The sequence below is a fragment of the Oreochromis niloticus genome, linkage group LG1 (genome assembly GCF_001858045.2).
Source record: "Oreochromis niloticus isolate F11D_XX linkage group LG1, O_niloticus_UMD_NMBU, whole genome shotgun sequence".
NCBI lineage: Eukaryota > Metazoa > Chordata > Actinopteri > Cichliformes > Cichlidae > Oreochromis > Oreochromis niloticus.
Window position 1 is genome coordinate 34,548,624 of NC_031965.2, and position 21,850 is coordinate 34,570,473.

The 21,850-nt window shown below is 38.2% G+C and overlaps 1 protein-coding gene across 1 annotated transcript in view; it reads right to left on the reverse strand.

The window, feature by feature from the left end:
* itfg1 (integrin alpha FG-GAP repeat containing 1) overlaps positions 1-21,850 on the reverse strand; it is a 148,183-nt gene that overhangs the window by 48,249 nt on the left and 78,084 nt on the right. The window contains exons 11-12 of the mRNA XM_003437574.5: positions 12,758-12,908; positions 10,668-10,776 (exon numbers count right to left, since the gene is read on the reverse strand). Coding sequence (XP_003437622.1) covers positions 10,668-10,776; positions 12,758-12,908 — 260 coding nt within the window. The remainder of the gene's footprint in view (positions 1-10,667; positions 10,777-12,757; positions 12,909-21,850) is intronic.

Consider the following 21,850-nt stretch of genomic DNA (forward strand, 5'->3'; position numbering starts at 1 on the left):
ACTATGTATGTTCACTATCCCTGAACAGCTGGTAGTGGCCTGTAGTTTGTTTCACATTCAGATAAAAATTACGTGACCACAATATTAATTAGCAATATCAATTAAAATAAAGTCAAACGTGGTCACAAAGGCTAAATGTCTAAAGAAATCACATTCTTCTTACCCAAATGCATTACAGTAATTTTACAGCAAAAACTGGTTGTGGCAGCTATTTTAGCCTCAGTAAAATGATAAAACCAAGGTACCTGCGAACTGTTTTCTGTTACATATTTATCTTATACTAAATATATAAAATAAACAAAGCAAAAAGGTGTGGCTTCCACAGTCTTTCAAGGCGTGACATAAAAAAAAACCTCCCAACTTCTCCAACTAGCCATGACAGAATGCCCTTTTAAAATATCTAGATAAAAATGGTACATATACCCTTAGTGTGATAAAAACATTTAAAAATGGTTAGTTAAGGCCAACTGACAGTTTTTTTTGTCCATACAGATAAATATAAACACTACAAAGACAACGCACAACCCAAGACTGTCAATAGCCACTGAGCAAAATTAACTTTCAGGCAATTAGATTAGTCTTCATGACTTCATGAATCAAACATGCCACAAGTCCAATTTAAAATTAGGTACTGCTTGTTATTATTTTTTTTTCCATCATCTAAACCACTTCCCATAATGTGATAATTGGTCTGTCTTTCATCTACCTTCATTCTCAACAGACATTGTTCACTTGAAATTGATTTATGCTGCTTTTTCTGAGGCTGGTTTTCCCACTGCTGCTGGTCATTTGGTTGTAGAGGTCCAATGTTACTCTTTTTGAAATGAACAAAAACATAGCTAAAATTATTGGCACACTGTTACACCAAAATACAACACTCACTGGGTATTTAATTTAATTTAATTTCTTCTACAATAGCTTCCATTAAACATTGTAGACAGCTGATAAATATAAATAAATTAACTTTAATATGCAGTATTGTTTCACTTGCTTAAAAGCTCAATTTGTGGTCCCTGAGACTTCAACTGAAGCTGGTAGGGGTTGATTTAAAGAAAAATTGGACCGGGGACTTCCACACTCTCTGTGTGGCGACAGAGAGAGAAAAAGTAGTCACACCAATCTGGAAATACTGCCTCCAGTCAAATACTACTCTGGATGACAGAGCTACATTTAAAGACTTCATGTAAATCTCCTCGTTGCCATTTGAATGGAATGAAAAGAGGGAATAAAAGACAGTTCTGACTGACAGGATGAGAAGAGTGGAGAGGAAACTGGAGGACAGTAAAAGAGACATATGCAGAAGAGAAACAAGAGTGCTGACAGAGTGAGGGCAGAAGGTGAGACTATGAAAACAGAGGCTGGAGAGGCGCTAGAAGGAGGAAATGAATGAGAAAAAAATGGGTGGATAAACAGAAAAAAGAGAAAGGAGAAAATATGGAAAGTGGAGAAAAGAGGTCTGAATTTCACACAGAAATGATGAAAGAGGATGTGAAGAGTGAGGAGAGAATGAGGAACATGTTAGCCTGAGAAAAGCTCCCAGATGTTTCTCAATGCAGCTAATCTGCATCCTAATAAGTGAGCAGGAAACTAATCAACTCATACAGTTCTGCCTGTCAGTCTCTCTCTTCATGTCTTTTCCTCACATAGACACACACTGACATGAACACACACTTTGAGATGCTCATGTTGAGATACCCCCCTCCTTCTCTCCTTCCCATCACCCACAATTTTATCCTTCTTTCTAATTTTGGAGTTTATGATTTCTCCCATTTCCTCCCTCCTCAGCAGTAATCATCCATCCATCTGTCCACCAAGCAACCACTTTGCGTATATCGTTTTTTTCACAGCTAAATGTGGATCCACTTTGCTCTGCATACGATTTAACAGTCATGCATGTCCTTACTATGTTTCGTAATAAGTGCAAATTAAAATAAAAAAAAATCCTTTTACACTGTTGGGGGTAAAAATGCTAAAATTTCTCCTAAATGATTAAATCTGAACACATGCACGCTCAGAGAAGAAAGTCAGTCAGGAATATAGATTTACCTTATACCTTCTTTGTTTTCTAAAACATGTACATTTTTCTGTTAGTAGTATTTAACATGAACATATCCAATGACTTAAAATACACAAAATAGACTCAAATATTGTACCAAACTTGTAAATCTCAGAGCTCATGTTGTTACAGGTCTATAAAATCAAGCCTCCAGCTACCCAGTCTGCCTTAACAAGCCTGTGTGAAAGAATTGGTCATTCTAAAGAGCTCACTGAAGAGTGTCATATTCTAATAGGATGCCATCTTCGCAGCATGTTCCCTCCTAAATATTCCCAGATATTCAGCTTTAAGTGGCATTATTGCAAGTGTGAGTGTTTAGGAACCACTGCAACTCAGCCATGAAGTGGCAGAGCACATAAAGTTTGGGATGTGGGAAGTGCTGGGGTACATAGTTGCCAACGCTCCACTGAATCATTAACTGCTAAATTTTTGTTCCAAACCTCCTTTGGTATTAATCTCATCACAAACACTGTGTGCTGGGAGCTTCATGCCATTGGTTTCCATGGTCCAAGCAGCTCCTGTAGGTGTAATGTGTACGTGGCACAATACTTTTATCCACAGACTGTTGAAGCTAATGAATGGATTCAATTATAACAAACTGGCTGAAATGGAATTGAAACTGCTGCTACACATTCTGTGGTTGGCTTCGTTGTTGGTGTCTGAGAAATCTGTACCATGCTGTGACTGCAAATATAATCAATGTCAGATCCATTCTTGTTTGCTTTCATCCTCAATAAAATCTCCAGAAAGACATGGAGGAAAATATCAGTTAAAGAGCAGCTGAAAAAGAGTTGCAACATTTCTGTTTTTCCTCTGCAATTCTCAATTAACAAACTTCATTTTTAACTTGAAAACATGCATTCTACCACCAAAGGTAATAATGCGACGCCTGATCACAGCAAATAAAGCACCTTCCAGGATCGACCTGGCTCACAAAAGTACTGACACAACCTTGAGATGTGTAACGACACATATAATTGTAGCAGAGATAATGAGACAGGTGCCATACAGTCATTTTTCTATTCATTGCTTGCCAAATGTGGATCTTCAGGTGGTTAATCTTTATTATGTTTATATTAATATATTTCTCTCTAAAGTACAAAACACAAAACTCAAACATCAGAACTAACCATCATCTGTGAACAATAAATCTTGTTATGAAACCTCCCAGTAACACCTACTAAGCCGCTTTAGATCTTTACATTTTAGATTGTTATACTGAAACCCTTTAATTTCATCTTGTTTTTACTAAATAAAAACGCAAACTTTAAAACTCCAACTTTGCCTCCAAGCAGCTCAACCTGAACTGTCACTCTGATATAACCATTTCTGGAGAGAGAGGGGATCACTGGAGATTTCTGTCTGCTGGAAGTACGCATGCATGAAGTATGCATCACAGAATTAAAGATGATATACTTTAAACAAGACTATCATGCACTTTAAATACAAATGTAAATATCTTGCCTGTTGGTATCTAATCAAGCAGGTATAGTCAATGAGCCGACCTGTGAATGATTTAGTGTGTACTGCAGTTAGGTGGAAAAATTATTTATCTAGAAAATGATTCATCAATTTACAATTTATATTCTCAAACATCATAATTAAACCAATTTTTTTCTTTCTGAATAAAAAATACAAATATTTCTTGACTCTTGATAACTACAGTGTCAACATACAAGAATCTGTCAGCCAAAAATGTCATTTTTGCAGTGTAGTCACATTCAAAAATTAACATTAACTTCTATTCTTGGCCATCCTGGTGACTTCCATTGAAAGTCACCAGTCTTCCACTGCCACCTCCAACTCAGACCCTGTCTTTTTGTTAGTGTTGTCATCTCCAAGCCATATTAGGTTTTATTACCACCTTATATTTTAATTTATTTATAATATCCTTATATAATATATTTTTCAATTTTTCTTGTATTGTACATCTTTAGCTTGGTTTTTGCAAACTAACACTGTATGTGCTGTGTGTTTAACAATTTCTGGCACTCCAGCATTAGGCGCTCCACATGGCTGGGTTAAATAAAAGCTATTACCAACAATTCACCTTCATATTAACTAAAATACTCAGGGTCTAAACCTGAAAAGCAACTTTAGAGTACATCAAATTCAACTGACTGTACAAAAGAAACCTTTCTTGAAATACTGTCAAAACAACATGACATATAGAACCGATATGATTTTTACCCTCTGCTTTCAATTTTATTTTATTTTTTACAGAATGGCGTCCTTACTGCTAAGTTTTTCACTGCTCTGTGGCTCCACTCACAAAGCTCTAGCATGCTTGTAAATAATAAATGGTTCGATAGCAACAGAGGCACAGGTCTTGATGGAAAGCACTACTGAGGGGACTATTCTATGTCAGGAGCTTGGAAGCATAAGACGTCAAACCAGTACAGGTTCAGGTCATCTCAGTGTGAACATGCCTGCAAGAGTCCAGGATTCTGGCAGACAGAAAGGCAAGGTTGCTGTCTAAGGTGTGTGTGATGGAAATTGTGATGGATTTAGCCCGGAAAGTCGAAGTACTTCATGGTATCTGAGCTTTCACTCAGAAACTGCGCACACATGCAAGTGTATACCAGGCCGGACAAAAAGTAAATCCTACAGCGGGTGTTGTTCAATAATGCGCATGGGAGGGTTGAGGGATGTCATCTTGAGAAAATGGGATTTCATCTTACAGAACAGAGGACTGTATCAGGCTGTCTACAAAGACACATAACTGACTGACAAAGTGTCAAGACTGAATATGAAGTACACGCTTTAAGCCTCACTTACTACAGTGTAATACTATTAGCTATGCTATCAGAGATGCCTGAATAGAATGGTAAATAAACAGTTCTATCCTCATGGGGATTCACAGGAGGTGCAAGGCTATTAAGCTGAATTTGAGCTCACACTCACAAGGGAGAGGAATGAAATGTTGACAAGGTGTTAACACTTGACAGATACATTTTTATTTTGGTTGCTTGTTGCTCGCTCATCTGTACTCTGCTAGATGGAGTGAAAATGCAACACAGTGAACATGTATGAAATATTTACAACCAGAAATGTAATAACTGAAGCTGAATGAAGAGGAGACATGGGAAAGCTGACAGTGGGGAGGAAAAAAACCCATGAATTTTGGTGTGGGTGTATCTTTTTGTGTGTTGTTTGAAGTGCTGCAGTGAGACAAGACATGGATAACGATAAGAACGGCAGAGTTTAGAGAGGCGGCACGAAAGGAATTCCTGTTATGGCACGAGGAAAGGGGACGTGTCAAGGTCACACACGTACAAGCATACACACAAAAGCTTTTAGAAAAACTAAAAACACATGACTGTCTTTCACTTTTTTGGCATATATAAAACACCTAATGTATAATAGTTTTAGTATTTTGCGATATTTCTTACTAATGTAGTGGTCTTTCAGATTCCCAATTTGTACTACCATGTTTATTGATGTTGAGCCGACTATGCCTGGAGAGAATCTAGATTACAATGTGCCTCCTCTGATGCACACAAAGTCACCAGCTGCTTCTTTCCTATTAGCTGTAAGGGGTTTCATTGACAGGAGGGAATCCATGCAGAGGTTCATGCCATTTCCTTGCCTCCCTTCTCATTCTAATTACCCAGAACCCCTGCGAACCAGCTTCTTAAAATGTTGCAGAGGAGCATGTAAACAACAAGTTTGAAAGAAAGAATATCAGAAAAGCAGCAGTTCCTCTCTGACTAGAATACAAACTGAAATATGTGCACTTTATGTGGGAACAAAATTTCATCTTGTGTTGGAGCCCAGGGATTTCTGGTAAGCAGAGTCTACAACCAACCAATATATTATAGCCCACTGAATTTGGAATATGGGTTCTGTGGATCTAGGGATAAAGATTTGATGAATATACTTTATTTCATTGGGATTTTTGTAGACAGTATTGCGACAATCTTTTCAGGTATTGTTACTGTCTATAAATTAAACACCTTGCCTTACTATGGCACAGCCACGTATTTTTGGCAGTCTGAGTGCCGGTGTTCTGGGAATCTATCCTACCTGACAAACCATCCTACCCGCTGTTTCTGCAGGTAGGATGTTTTGTGAATATTAGCTAGAAAAACACTCTGACGGGTAAAGTTCAGTGCCAAACCATCCTACCTTTGTGAATGTGACCTGCAAGCATACTTTAACAGGAATCCTGCCATTTCCTACCCAACCCAGCATTAATTATCGTGAGAGAAATCGCTAATAAAAGCCACTTGCTTGTAATCAGTGGCAAACTACTGTGAGCATGTCAGCCTTTTTGCTTGTACAGAATCTAAATACGTTTTAAAATGTCCATCAACTTCAGGAGATTGTGACACTTTCTTTTTCTACATTAATAACCAAAACAGCTCAAGATCAAGGTTTTTAGAGGAAATCAGAGCAAGTTTGATGAAAATCCCCAATCAGAAGCTTTCCTAGGGACTGCTAACTGCATCACTTACCTACTGTAACCTACTGTCATTATTTAGCTCATGTGTGACAGCGCTGGAATCCTATTGCCATAACCGTCTGTCTTCTCTCTTTCATAGTTTATTCTTTGTCCTCTTCGTTTTTCTCTCTGTCTCTCTCTTTGTACTTTTTTGCAGGTATTTCTAGCTCAGAAACAGCATTTTTCTCATATCCAGTTACCAGCCCCAACAACCAGAGTGTTTATTTTTATAGTGGTTGCAGTTTATTGTCTTTTTGTGCTCTTCTCTCTCCTTCCCATTACTCCCTAACTGGCAGCAGATGGCTGTCCCATCTTGAGCTACTTCTGATGGAGATTTCTCCCTGTTAAAAGGTTGCCAAGTGCTAGCTCAGAGAGGATCACTGGGAGTTTCTGTCTACTGAAAGTGTGTATGCATGAAGTAAGCATTATAGGGTTATAGATGATAGGCTTTAAACAACACTATTGTGCACTTCAAATATAAATGTGAAATTTCTGGCTACTGGTAACTAATCAAGCAGGTGTTAATCAAGCATACTAATGAGACGGCTTGTGAATGATTTAGTGTGAGCTGCAGTTAGCTGGAAAAATTATTTATTTAGAAAATGATACATCACTTTACAGTCTATATTTTTGAACATCATAATGAAACCAAATGTTTTCTTTCTGAATAAAAATATTTGTTAAATCTTGTCTTGACAGTCTCAACATATAATAATCTGTCTGCCAAAAATGTCATTTTTGCAGTGTGGTCACCTTCAAAAATTAATATTAATGACAGCAGCGATTACATCTGCAGATGCCAATTTGCAAAATTGGGACTTGCTGAATAATTACTTCCCTTTTTACAGCAATTTAAAGACATTGTTAGTAATATGTGTTGGTGAGTCATTACAACTGCTCCTCTTGCAAATTTTAAATTTCACTTTTTATTTCAGAAACGATTAATCATTCAACCCTATGTAATCGAAACAGTAGAGCTTGTCCATATAAAGTCTACGCAGACTTCTTGTGGGTACCTAGAAACCACTTGCACCTACAGTAGGACAACCTTTCAGCTTAAACACATATCTCACAAATGTGAAATGGAAGCCAAGACACAAGACACCTGGGTCAAATCTTAGTGCTACAACTTGATATCCAGGTCACTGCTTCTACTTCTACTAACCTTGACATGACATGTCATAGAACACACCTTGCCATTACCAGGTTGCCAAGTTCCCAGAAACAACAGTATTGCTACCAACTGACCCAAATAGAGGGTTTTAGTGTCAGTTGTAACAGGTCGGTGCAATGCAACTAAGCTTCTTCTGCCTCTCACATCCTATTATTCCATGAAAGTATGGCACTGTTCTGCCACTCCTCCTTCTGTTCATGACTACTGTGTCATTCAAGTGGTGTAAAAAGCAGAGAGTGGTTTGCTGGCTCAATTCAAAGATGTGTAGCTGTGTGGTCAGAGGGCCCGGTGGCGCCAGTGTCCGGCAGCCTCGCCTCTGTCAGTGCACCCCAGGGCAGCTGTGGCTACAATGTAGCTTGCCGTCACCAGTGTGTGAATGTGTGTGTGAATGGGTGAATGACTGAATGTAGTGTAAAGCGCTTTGGGGTCCTTAGGGACTGAGTAAAGCGCTATACAAATGCAGGCCATGTGTATTAAGACATTTAACTGTCTAACTAACTAACTAATTATTATTATTAACTGAACAGGCTAACAAGTGATTGGTACTTGCACTATACCAATGTGGTGGATACCAACATACTGTATAGAGAGCAAGCATGCACACAAACACATCCTTGGACTTTTAAATTGTACTGTAATTCTCAAATGTAATATTTACTTCCTATGTTATTTACTGTATAATGTACTATATTAAATTTTGCTAAATCCAAACTATAATTTTGTTTCATTTTGTCTTATGACTTAAATCACTTGATCCACTATTGTGAACTTGACGTAATTTGAGCATTTGTTACCACCACAAACGATTTGCTTGAGTGGATGAGGTCTGAAATGAGGTCTCAAATGCCTTTATTGTTGATCTCCTGTGTCAACAGTATAATGTCTTCATTACATCAACCACTGCTGATTCTTTTTTTAATAAGGGAAAGGCATCATTGGTATACAGTGCACCTCAGGAGAGGTTAACTTGTTTTGTATGTAATCCCTTGAAAACAATATTGATTCTGAGGCATAATTTAAGTGTGTTAGTAAGTGCTAGTACCACTGTGTGTCGTTTCTTGTGTGCGATTCAGAAAGCAGAGGAGGAAGAGTAGTCCCTCCCCTCCCAATAGACAAAACAACAACTGTTCGCCAACTGTGCAGAAACAGAAAGGGATGAGCAGCGCTCCTTTTCGTGCTAATGAGCAGAGCAGAGTGACAGATTAAATTGTGCGCAGGCCCACCCCAGAGTGGAACTATTTTTACTTTTCTCAAATGTCACCAGGTACTAATGCTGTACAAACATTTTGACTTCAAAAGAACACATCTTGATTTTTACTCAAACACTGCTGCAATAAAAAAAATGAAAGAAATAAAATCTATTAACTTAAAAAAAAAGTGAGCCAAAAATACATGAAACTATTTCTGAACAGATACTGAAGCCAAAGTTGCTTGTAGTGAGACATTTGAATATAAGTTTTACAGCACTCTTGGACAAAAAGTGTGTGCTATTTCTTCAGACTTAGTGAACATTTAATTGTCTTCCTTGCATAAAAGAATAGAAGGTATTTTTTCGAGGATCTCTCACAGCTTTGCCTGACAATCAAAAGTGGAAAATGACAGGATAATTGGGTAACGAAAAAGTAGAAAAAGACAAAAGGCAATAACTGTGTCAGGCTATTGACTCACTAAAACAATACACTACACCCATACTCACTGGTTTTACACTGGGTTAATAACTTTACCTGATAATACTAATTTTTGGTGGTAAATCAGTTCATTTACAATCTGAGTCACACATTCTTGGGTTGATTTTTAAATCTTTGGGGTAAAAAAGAAAAATAATACACAGTAAATAGAAAAGAAATGTAATTTACTGCATAATTATTGTATACAATTGCAAATATGGCACGAAAGCAAATCAGCCTCTTCAACCTGATCATTAAAATTCTCTATGACTGAGAAGGTCATGGTGACTATTAAAAGAGGTGATGCTTTAAAGAAGCTGCCCTGGAGAAAAATCTTGATATACACCCTCAACACCATGGCAATAAATAGAACCGCTGATTATTTAAATATTAAATGCCTTTTGATTTATGTGACAGTTGATAATTTGGGGGTTTGTCTTGAAGTAAACAGGAACCTGATAATGACTTTGTGGTCATATAGTACAGCTTTTCTAATGGATAAAAGATGGCCAGTGGCTTTGGTATATGAATTTTTATGCATGTATGATGGATAATGTACTAACTCTGTCCTTGTGTATATAATTTAATTCATTTTGTGTACCTCACACACTTTAATGAAGTCTTTGTGTTGAAATATCTACGTGTACTTCCAGTGAAATGTGACCCAACAGACAAGTCAAACGCACTCTACTGTTTTTGAAATAACAACAAAGAAATATCAGGTATAATATATGCTTCACAAAAAAACCCAATTCCTCCTCTTCCTCTCATCTCAACTGCCATTGATTCATCAATGACACCAACATAGACTAGGAGAAGTGTGGTTTTATGTTTTGAGAGGCAATAGAGTGCAATATAGTGCCTTATGTGCTGTACAAGGAGACTCGATTCGAAATAGCCTTTTGGGAGAAGGTGCATTTACTGCAGCAGATTTTTTTGTGCGGACAGTGGCCAGTTTAATTTAAGATGAAATTGAACAAAAAGCTCAGAGAGATCCCTTTTTCACCACCAACTGAGTAGCTCCAGGCTAGAAATCAAAATATGACAGATAATAGTCATGACCATCTGCTTTCGAGGTTGGGGAAAAGACTTGCTCATGTTTAATGTTCCTAATTGGTCTAGGAGGGGCTGTTACAGAAAGAAAATAAGAAAAAAAAAAGGACTAAATGATAATATATTCAAATTTCAGTATGTGTATGTTATCTGGTGAGGACAGCTTGGGAATGGAAATAAATGTTCTTCCTTCATGTTGCCCCTTCAAGGGACTGGTTTCGGCATGTGGAGAGTAGTGAGAAAGGGAGCATACTTGGCAAATCAGTCACTTACCCATCACTTTAACGAAGTAGGCATCGGCTTCGAAATTGTTCTTCAAAGCATGAATTCTCAAGTCCTGTTTGCCCTCTGCCTTGCTCTGAACCAGCATGTCTAAAATACCCTGCAAATGAAGACAGACACATAGATAAGGGACAATGAGAGCATGGCATGGTGCTTCTTCTGATGTACATTTTTATCCCCCTGACATACTGGATGCCTCATCCAGAATTATCGCATCATCTCTATTCCGCCGTCTTTCTCCTTTCCTCACTAAGTCTCTCTTTCTCTCGGTCTCATTTATAAATTCTCTCTCAGGGGCGAGTGAGAGAGCCAAGCACTGAAAGCGGGAGAGTTGAATTTAATAGACAGGCCACATTAGCAGTAGTAATTAATTCTGATAAGACAAGAACATACAGTAGATCGCAATACAGCTTCTGTACTATATGTAGTCTCTCATTAAGGGACTGGGGGTGAGTGCTGGAATCAAAGTCTATGACACACACAAAGAAGGATTTCGACAAAGGTAGTGTGTAAGAGAGTATGTGTAGATGTTTTCTAGCAAGGCCCATTTGCAGCATTAATTAAATTCTTAATATAATAGAGTAACACACTTAATGAGAGCAAAACCTAACAAATCATTTCCCAATGTTTGGGAAAATTAAAGTATAGCTTATCTTGTTTTATCTACTCTTCCTCTATAGTGGTGCTGCAGGTCCTGCATCTATTGCACCCACTCCCACAATGAATCAAATTCCAAAATAAAAATGCACAAAAACTAACACTGTAACAATGAGGGAGAGCAAAAACAAACCACAGAGCACACATGCGCATGCACACACACACACACACACACACACACACACACACACACACACACACAAATACAGTAGCTCAGAAAAAAAGGAAAAAGATCACACTCATGCACAAGCTACTCCATGTGCTTATAAATATTTTAATAACAACAATGAAGCACTGAACCAACCATACTCATATTCTCAGTCTAAATCAGGAGTTATTGCTTCAGAATATAAAAGAAAACCCATTAATGTAAACAATTCTGTTAATGCGTGTGTCAAAAAAGCTTTACACATAATCCACTTTTCTGCATTAGAGATATCCTAGTTTGAGCGCTCTCTGATATGCATTCCTCTGCTCCATTTGGCAAGGATTTCTTTACGTAGGAATTTTCACAAAATGATTTTAGTTTATTGTTATATCTAACAAAATAAGACAAAAGTGGAAAGACTGCGAGAGGAGACAAATGACCCAGAGCTGTATTCTGAGGGTCAGCTGGATGACTGTATAGTTGATTCTGGACAGTTGTTAGTGCTGCTTTCATAAAGAGAAAAGTACTATACTAATAGCCTACCAGTATTAAGTAATTAAATAATTAATTAACATGAGTTCAGAAAGGGCAAAATTGTTTTTGACAGCAGGGAAATCTGACTAGTTAATGCTTTGACTCCAACAATCTAACAGAGAATGGTAGGTCTAACTAATCTAATGTTGACATTTATTCACTTGATGTCAGCTCTTAAACAAGGACAGTGTCAAAGAAGTGATGAGTGTGGCTGCTTTTTGTTAAAAAAGATGAGCCTAACTTGTCTGATATTCTCAGAGTTTGCATGTAAGAGTTCAGGTAAGCTTAGCTTGACAGAGCATCGGATCTACTTACACAAGTGTGGATGATGCTTCCCTCATCAAAAATGCAAATCTAATATTGCACTGGGAGTTGTTATAGTTGTTATAATAGTTACATTTTCAAAATACAAATATTGCAAGCTGCATACAAGGGTCCTGTGAGTCTGCTAATGTATAAATAACAACAAAATAAAATAACAAGGTTAAATGATTAAATATGCTCCACTCAGCTTTTTATGTATATTTAAAATAGGCTGGTTAAAGAAAATCAGCTGGCTAAATCACTGTAGTTCCACTAGACCAAGATTATCTTTGGCTATGGAAAGGTAGTCAAAACACAAAAAAATTATTAAGAATAGTATGCATAGGAATCATTTTTTAAAAAGGCGTAAGAAATGGTACAGAGAATGATTTATGAAACACTACTGAACTGAAAATCAACACAAAATTTAACTACTCACGTCCTCATAGATGTCAAAGAAAGTTGCCCTGACGGCATTTTGAATGGCTCCTAAATCTGACTGGTCCCAGTGGATGTGGAACATTCGTCCAACACTGTGGCAAGTGTCGCTGTTACAGGGCACATTCTCCAATAGGAAGGCCTGCTGGCCACTGGGAGGCAAAGAGGGAGAAAGAAAAAAAAACCCAAACACATTGTTACCATTTACATTTAGACAGTGACAGAGAACCCTGGTGATGTCAAATGTAAGTAATGTTCATGTCATCAGCTGCTCAGTACTTTGGTGGTGTCGAGTTCATTGTCTGGCAACAATAACACCACGATGTGTCTTAGCTGGAGGTTTGATGCTTAGAATCATTTGGAGCTACTTGTCAGGCTTTCACAACATGACATTTGTTATAAATGAAAACAGATTTCAACTAGAAAATAAACCACTGTCTTTAAAATAAACTTAATCGTTTTGACTTGATGTATTTACAACATATTCATATAATGTGGCTCCAAAAAAGCCATGCCCTCACTGAAAGAAGAACTGTGAGATGTTTTTTTGCTGTCTTGATCCTGTACTTGGTAATTTGTCAATTCTTGCACTTGGAATTGACAAATTAAAATGCTACAACATATTAATTTAGGGTTGATTTTCTCTTTTCAAAATACGATGATGAAAGCTGCCTTAGGCTGGTGCCTTGAGGAAATTTTGTGCTTTTTTAAAAAAAACTTTAATCATTTTCTGCACGACTGGATATAGTGCAAACCTTACATTGCACAGTGTCATAGTGTATATATTGTAGGGTGAGAAATTATAGGAAAAATTGTGAGCCTTCGACTAACACAGGAAACAATTCAGCTGTGTTGTAAGATTTGAGTTCAGTTTTATTTTAGTGCAAGGTCATCAAATGGAATATACTATAATTTGGTCCCTAAGATTTGGGACATGCAAGTTTTAGGGGTTTTTTTTTCAAATTTTTCCTCTGTAAACCACCAGAGTGGAGAGTCAAATAACTAAGATTTGATTGAAATTACTTTAATGAAAGTATAACATTAACTGTTTAGGAATTACAGCCATTTTTAATAATACCAAAATCCAGAGTATAAAATACTTATGGACTCAGCTGTAACCTCAACTTACTTTGATCTCTTTTATCCCATGATAAAACATTTCTACCCTGATGGGCCTCTATCTGTAGAGAAAAAGGGGTCAGTGAACTGTTTGAGGAGTACGAAAATGATGTGAATCTGACACTATGGCTTTTAAAGTGGCAGAATATTAACTAAAATGAACACAGATGGAAAATTGTAGACAGATATGTCACAAAGTACCCTCCATCACCATCATCTTCATACCAAAGGAGAATATCTTTTGGAAGAATGGTGCCCCAGTCCTTCATTGAGTTACAAAGATGAGTTGAATTCTAAATACTGAAGCTTACTGTGGATTTATAAGATATGTTATATTGGTATATCCTGCACCTTGTATTTGGCCTCCCTTTACAAATGCAAGCAAATAAGTATATTTGATCATATACTTGAGCTGAGGCAAAACCCAACCACTTTCCTCTATTTTCCCCCCATTTCTGTACTTGCGCAGTCTTTGTCACATCTTAATTCACTGGAGAGACTAAATTCAGTCTTTATCACTGGAGATAGCTCTCTGTACCTGTTCTTAGATCTCTGCGGGATTGCTGAGCTTTTAAAAAAAGCTGCTGGTTTAAAAATAGAATAATTGTGAAAGCCCTCAGTCAATCAGGATTGTAAACACCCATCCCCCACCATCTCCACCCTGCTCAATCACCACTACCCCACAAAGCTAGTACAAGCCTCTGGGGACTGGAAAACAGACCACAAGCAGGGACATCTTTCATCATGGATATTTTAGAAAGACTGTGTGATCTTTTCAGCAGCAGGAAAAGATTCCATCCTCGTGCTTCCAGAAAAGGGTGAAAAGAAAAGATAAAATACTGTAATGTATAGAGTGTGTTTCTTGATAAAACCTCGATTCATGGAGACGTGTCAATACGATTATCTTATCCTCCTTGAAATTGTGTTTGACTGTGCTTAGCATGCAATCTTGTAGAGAATATAAAAAGGGGGCACATCATATGGAGTCAAGAGAAGTAGCACACTACGACACAATGCACCAACACAAGTTAATATTGTGTCACCCACAAAGGGAGGAAGACATGGCAACAAAAGAATCATTGTAGTTTATGTAGTGATTATGAAGTGTATGCTCTATTTAAAGTATCAGCTGTGTGCGGTTATTACATTATGGCACCATAGTACATTACAGTTGCTACACGTATCTGATAAATGGTGATGTTACACAACAGCAAGCTTCAGCAAGTGGAAACCTAGTGGTCAAATTGGTACTTGAAATATGCTTGTAAGCCTCTCCACTGCTGTTAGCTGTGTGATAGGAAAAAACAGAGCTTGTGGAACCAGGAGTAAGAGAAAGCAGATGAACAGCTTTGGTAATATTGTATTTTAATCACTGTAGTCCTTTTCATAACACATCTAATGGAAATTTTGATTGTTGCTTTTCACACAGAACACAAACTCCTGTAATCATCAGCAAACAGTTCAGAGTTTTGCTAAACTGGATCATCTGACATAAGACCTCATGCTTCTGTGGATCAATGCCATATGCCAGAATGCTACATTTTCATGAAAAACATTTCATTCAAATATTTAACTATAGCATTAGAAGCACAGAATGAGAGAGAAAAGTTCAGTGAAAGTTTTGAAAAAGAAAAATGGATTATCGGGCAAAAAAGTGTCCATGTTTTTTTAATAAATACAGTATAACTGCAAAGACAAGTCAGTTATGCAGGGCAGTAGCATGATGCACATTACTGAACTACTGTGATCAAAACTGCCTTAACTGCTAATACAAGGATCCATTATTACTCAAGTTTACTTAAGTAAGCATGTTTATTCATTTTTTAAGAAAAATAACCAAACAAAAGAAATAAAAAAATAAAACAATGTTATATAAATACTGAGACTACTAAACTACTACATATACTAAGAAAGGTTAATAATAAAATGTGTATTACAAGCCTACAATAAAAAGACTAATAATACATTTAGATAATACACTGCACTTGCACAATAGTCTGGCTTATATGGTGAAATACAACAAAAAGTAATACAGTTGTGTAAAAGGGTAAACTTTGGAGGAACCTATGCAGTCCTGTGAAAGACTTAGTTCACCCTTATTGTCAGCAGCCAGGTGCTGCTAATCAAATGTGCCCCGAACTGATCATCACCAAGTGTGACCACCTCTATAAAAGGAGTCGGTTTGGCAGTTTGCTGGTCTGGAACATTCAGGTCTGCATTAACCTAGTACGAAGGAGGCAAGACATCAATAATCCGAGAGAAGCCCATTAGTCTGGTAAGAGTTATAAGGCCATTTCCAAATGTGAAGTCCATCATTTTACAGTGAGAATGATTATTCACAAGTGGAAAACATTTAAGATGGTACTGTCAGCTGCTGATGTTCCCATGAGTGGATGTCCTAACAAATTCACCCTGCAATCAGACCGTGCTCCGAGAAACTGCTAGAAATTCAGCAGCTCATGTTCATGACAGAACAGTTAGACTGAACAAGTATCGTTTTGTTATTGTTTTTAAGTGTTGCCAGGAGAAAGTCTCATGGCAGCACTTCGCTTTGCAAAGTTGCATCTGACTTCTGGAACAATGGACTTTAGATAAGGCCAAAGTAAAGATGTTGGTAATAATGCACACCAGCATGCTTAGTAAAAAAACAAAAAAAACAACAACAACAAACAACCAAAAACAATACAGAATATCAACACAAACAGTTCATACTACCTTCCAAACACAGAGGTGGAGAGGCTTGTTTTGCAGCTACAGAGCTTGGACACCTTAATTGTCATGTAAAATGTTGTCATATATTTGGATGGAATTAACACGAGCAATGCAATGAGAAAGTTGTCTCTGTAATATTCGGGTTAACTGAAAGTAATAAATGTGCATTTAGCTGTTAATTCCTAGATTCAATAAGGACAAGAATCTATATATAAAACACTTCAAAGAGCAGGGAAGAGCAGGAATTTAATTAATTCCTATAGTAGGGACATAATGCTTCAGGCTCAGTGTCACCTGAGATGGTGTGCTGCTGTTTCAGAATAGCTGTATCTCTGTGTGGGGTGAGTGGAGGTGAAGGGTGGGGCTGCGGGAACGTCTGTAGGATTAACTGACTTTGGCTGTAATTACAGCTGGAGGTTTGTTTAAAGGTCATTCTGTGTAATCCATGAATACTGACACTGAACTAGTCCTCCCCTCCTCATTAGGCTTAACGCAAACAACGCTGTACCCAGAATATGATCGGCTCTCATTAGGGCCTGCAACTGCAGCACCTACTGGACAAGACCCAGTGTAAATGGTGAGCATTGATTGGCTAACCAGCAGATAATCATTCCTGTAGCCAGATAAATTTGTTGACATTCAGGGACAGTATCTCTGTGTGTGTATGTTTGTGTGTGTGTAAAAAGGAAGTAACGATTTCAAAGTTTCAGGCTGAACTTTAGAAGGTATATGATTGTTATTCGCCAATATGTGTGTGTCCTTTCTGAGATTTTCGTACTTCAAAAGAACCTCTTTCCCAGCACTGCAGGGGTAGTTATGGTGGGGATGAAGGTCATAATGTGGATCAGACTCAGACTGACACACAGGTACATGTGCTCTCAATACACACACACACACACACACACACACACACACACACACACACACACACACACACACACACACACACACACACACACACACACAGCTTGTTCTCTGCATCGGTTTTATGTTTACAGCAGCAGGTTGAGGTGCAAAAGTGATATCTATTCATGTTATACACATGCACTCATGAAGATGACTACTCTTAATCCACAGTTTCACATGCTGGTGTTAATTTTGTTCTTGAGCATCGAAAATTTGTTTTTGTGTAATATAGTATTATGATTCAATATATATTCCTTGTGTTTTGTGTGGGTTTTTTTTGTTAGTAAACATCCACTTCATGTCCTCTACGATGTCTTTCCTGTCCACATTTCTTTTAAAACAATGTTAAGAAATGCCACTGTTAAGTTAGGTGTTTAGCATACCAAGTCAGATACATGGCGACACAATAAGTTTTATCCTCTCGAGGATACTCGAGGGCGCATGGGAGTTTGCCCAACCAGTCTACATGTGTTTTGTGGACTTGGAGAAGGCATTCGACCGTGTCCCTCGGGGGGTCCTGTGGGAGGTGCTCCGGGAGCATGGGGTGACTGGCCCATTGTTACGGGCCATTCAGTCCTTATACGACCGTTGCAAGAGCTTGGTTCGCATAGCCGGCAACAAGTCGGACTTGTTCCTGGTGGGTGATGGGCTCCGCCAGGGCTGCCCTTTGTCACCGATTCTGTTCATAATTTTTATGGACAGAATTTCTAGGCGTAGCCAAGTGGTGGAAGGCCTTCAATTCGGTGGTCTCAGCATCTTTGCTTTTTGCGGATGATGTGGTTCTGTAGGCTTCATCAGGTGATGGCCTCCAGCTTGCCTTGGAACGGTTCACAGCCGAGTGTGAAGCGGTGGGAATGAGAATCAGCACCTCCAAATCTGAGGCCATGGTCCTCAGCCGGAAAAAGACCCTGCTCCAAGTGGAGGAGTTTAAGTATCTCGGGGTCTTGTTCACGAGTGATGGGAGAAGGGAGTAGGAGATCAACAGACGGATTGGTGCAGCGGCTGCAGTGATGCGGACGCTGTACCGGTCTGTTGTGGTGAAGAGAGAGCTGAGTGTAAAAGCAAAGCTCTCAATTTACCGGTCGATCTACGCCCCTACCCTCACCTATGGTCATGAGCTGTGGGTAGTGACCAAAAGAACGCCGAAGAATGGCTGGCCTCTCCCTTAGAGATAGGGTGAGAAGTTCGGCCATTCGGGAGGGGCTCAGAGTAGAGCCGATGCTCCTCCACCTTGAAAGGAGCCAGTTGAGGTGGTTCGGGCATCTGACAAGGATGCCCCCTGGGCGCCTCCTGGGCGAGGTTTTCCGGGCATGTCCCACCAGGAGGAGGCCCCGGGGCAGACCCAGGACACGCTGGAGAGATTATATCTCTCGGCTGGCCTGGGAACGCCTTGGTGTTCCCCCGGATAAGCTGGAGGAGGTGGCTAGGGAGAGGGAGGTCTGGGCTTCTCTGCTTGGGCTGCTGCTCCCGCGACCCGGTCCCGGACAGCGGAAGAAAAAAATGGATGGATGGATGGATGGATGGATGGATGGATGGACAATATGTTTTATATGGCAGCCAACCCCATGCCAGTGTAATACATTATTTCATTTAATCAATGTAATGTAAATGTTTTGGTGTGTTCCATTTGAAGTTGGAAGTCCTTTTCAACTGTAACGCCTTGTTAAGTTGGACTTCCAACTTGAATGGTTGAGCACCCTCACCAACTCCAACTTCACCTTCAAAGATAGTGGCAGTGCATGTAAACTTTAGTGACTGGTTGTGACAGGCTAAATAACCCATACAGGGACCAAGTTCTATCCATTTGCAAAAAAAACAAGCACAGTGTTGTACTGTAGATATACTCTGTGACTGGTGTTGTTTAAAGTACTGCCACAATTTTTCTATGCTGGATTTATTCAGCTAAAAAAAGTAAAAAGGATTTGCAGATTTGTGGGGGAGTCTTGTGTATCTGTAATCTGTATCTCACATATTGTCAAAGTGCAGGGAGCTGAATTTGTCTCCACCACTAAAAGGATTCTTCTGTTAGAGCCCAGCGCAAGAGATCACAGTGAAAATGGTGTGCGCTGTCCATGGTCCTGAAGTTACAGCAGTTTAATTTTATATTTTACGGTGTATTTGAATGCAATAAAACTTTATTAAAGTTAGACTGTTTTAAGTAAATGCATTGAGCATAACAAGAAATAGCACCTTCAAACCATCAATACTATTCAAAAAATTAAAATGAAAAATGTGACAAATGTGACTTTCGATGTCTAATGTCCAACCAAGGGGTAATTATTTTAAAGATAGGGTCCAAAGTCAACACTTTCTTCCTTCATTATGTCTATTTTTCAGCCATTTAGCAATTATTTTGCTTTTTCACCCCCACTACACAGGCTGTTAAATGTGCATTCTTCTTATTTCATGGCATCGAATTCTTCTGCAGACAATTATACACCAATGAGTGAAGTCAGTTATTATTATTATTACTTTTTTTTTAGCTTTTCTTTAACCAGGAAGTGAATGCAAACCACACCCATCCCGCTAGTTAATGACTGAGTCATGCTGTTTAATTTGTAATAATGTAATATTGATCACAGCTTCTTCATCCTATATTGGTAATAAAAAGTTTTAATAAAAACCTACAGTTAACAAAAACATGACATCAAATGCATGGCAAGACTTATTTTACAAATATCCTACGTGTATGTTGTAAGGTCTTTACCTTATGATATAAAATATTTGAGTCACCTATTGCTGTGATTTGGTGCTTTAGAAATAAAACTGAACTCAAAAAATTTCAATTGAATTGAATATTCAGCCTGTACCGACACTAATATGTGTGTGTATCTGAGGTAGTGTGCTTGAGGGATTCCATTATTGTATGAACCCAGTGTCAGCTCTGTTTTCTTGTGTGTGTGTGTAAGTGCTTGTGGGGAGTCTTACACCATTTCTAGCTCTATCCACCTTCTCTCTAATTGGCCTCCAGAGGGGTGGTGAGTTGGCAGGAGGCTGACCAACCGATCACACCAATGACCCTTCTCTCCCTCAACCTCAAAAGCTCAGAGGCACCACTGTTACCTATCCACCTTTGTCCCTTTCCTCTGTCCATCCACTCATTCTTCCATCTACTCAATTCCCTAAAGCTGAATGACTAAGCTAACCTGGCCAACTTGTCTTCAAATCTCTTTTTTTTTTTCTTTTCTGTTCATTTTATTTCATCTTATCGGCCCCTTGCTTCTCCCTCCACCACAGTCCACCCAATCATACGCTTTTGTTCCACATTTCTGCCTTTTTGCTCTAAACCATCATAACTCCAAGGACTAACACATGGCTACAAGACATTTTAACAGTGTGTGTGGGTGCATTTCAAATTTCTCTTTTCGTTTTGATAATAGCAACATTACAGTGCCAAGGAAAGACTCCCTTCTTCTTTCTTTGGTGAAATGACCTACTGCACCTTTATTAATTCTCTCCTCTATTTAGCTCAAAAACTTTCTCTCTCTTGATGAAAATGCTTGTGAGGGTGAGGTTAGTATAATTTACTATTTATCTCATAACTGTATCTTATAACTTTAAAAAAACAAAAGACAAAAATCAAAAGATTAAAAAAAAACCCTTCAAATAATAAGTAAACTGAAAATTTGGATAGACAATTTAATTTCCATATTTTAGGTCAATATCAGTCTTATCTCATATTTATATGATTATAAATCCACTCTCAAATGTGTTTTCAGAACAGGGCAATTGTACCATACAATTTTGTTGTATGCAGACAATCTCACACATTACATTGCAGACGGTAACCATGTAGCTATATGTATTCTCTCTTTCATAGTCTATCAACCCTAAAACACTTTGTGTTGTTTCATATTAGAACAGAAACTAGCAAAATCATTTTTTGTGTGAAGAAACCTTACCATTCAATCTGCTTTCACACCATCTCACTCACTTGCTAAGCAAAGTAATCCAATCATAACAAATTCGTTGTTTATGCTACTTTTCACCCATATTAGAATACATGAGTTCAGCAGTTGGTCTATCTTCTAACCCATCACACATTCATCCTCCAAATTCACACCTTGCCTAACATGTTTTTGTGCCTAATCCAGAGCATGTTGTCTTTTTGAGTAGACCTACTGCAGGTGAGAACGCCAGTCTACTAGTCAAAAATATAGATATTTTTTATTGATGGATTTCAGATGACTAGGAAGCACAGAGGCTTTTTACCATGGAATGAAGATAAATCAGTATACTGTTGAACTGTAAAACCTTCATAAAATCTAGACTTAGATTAGGATGGTTCTTTTAATCCTAAATATTATTTAACTACTTATGATCTGGTTTACCTATTTGCAATTAATTTTATTATTAT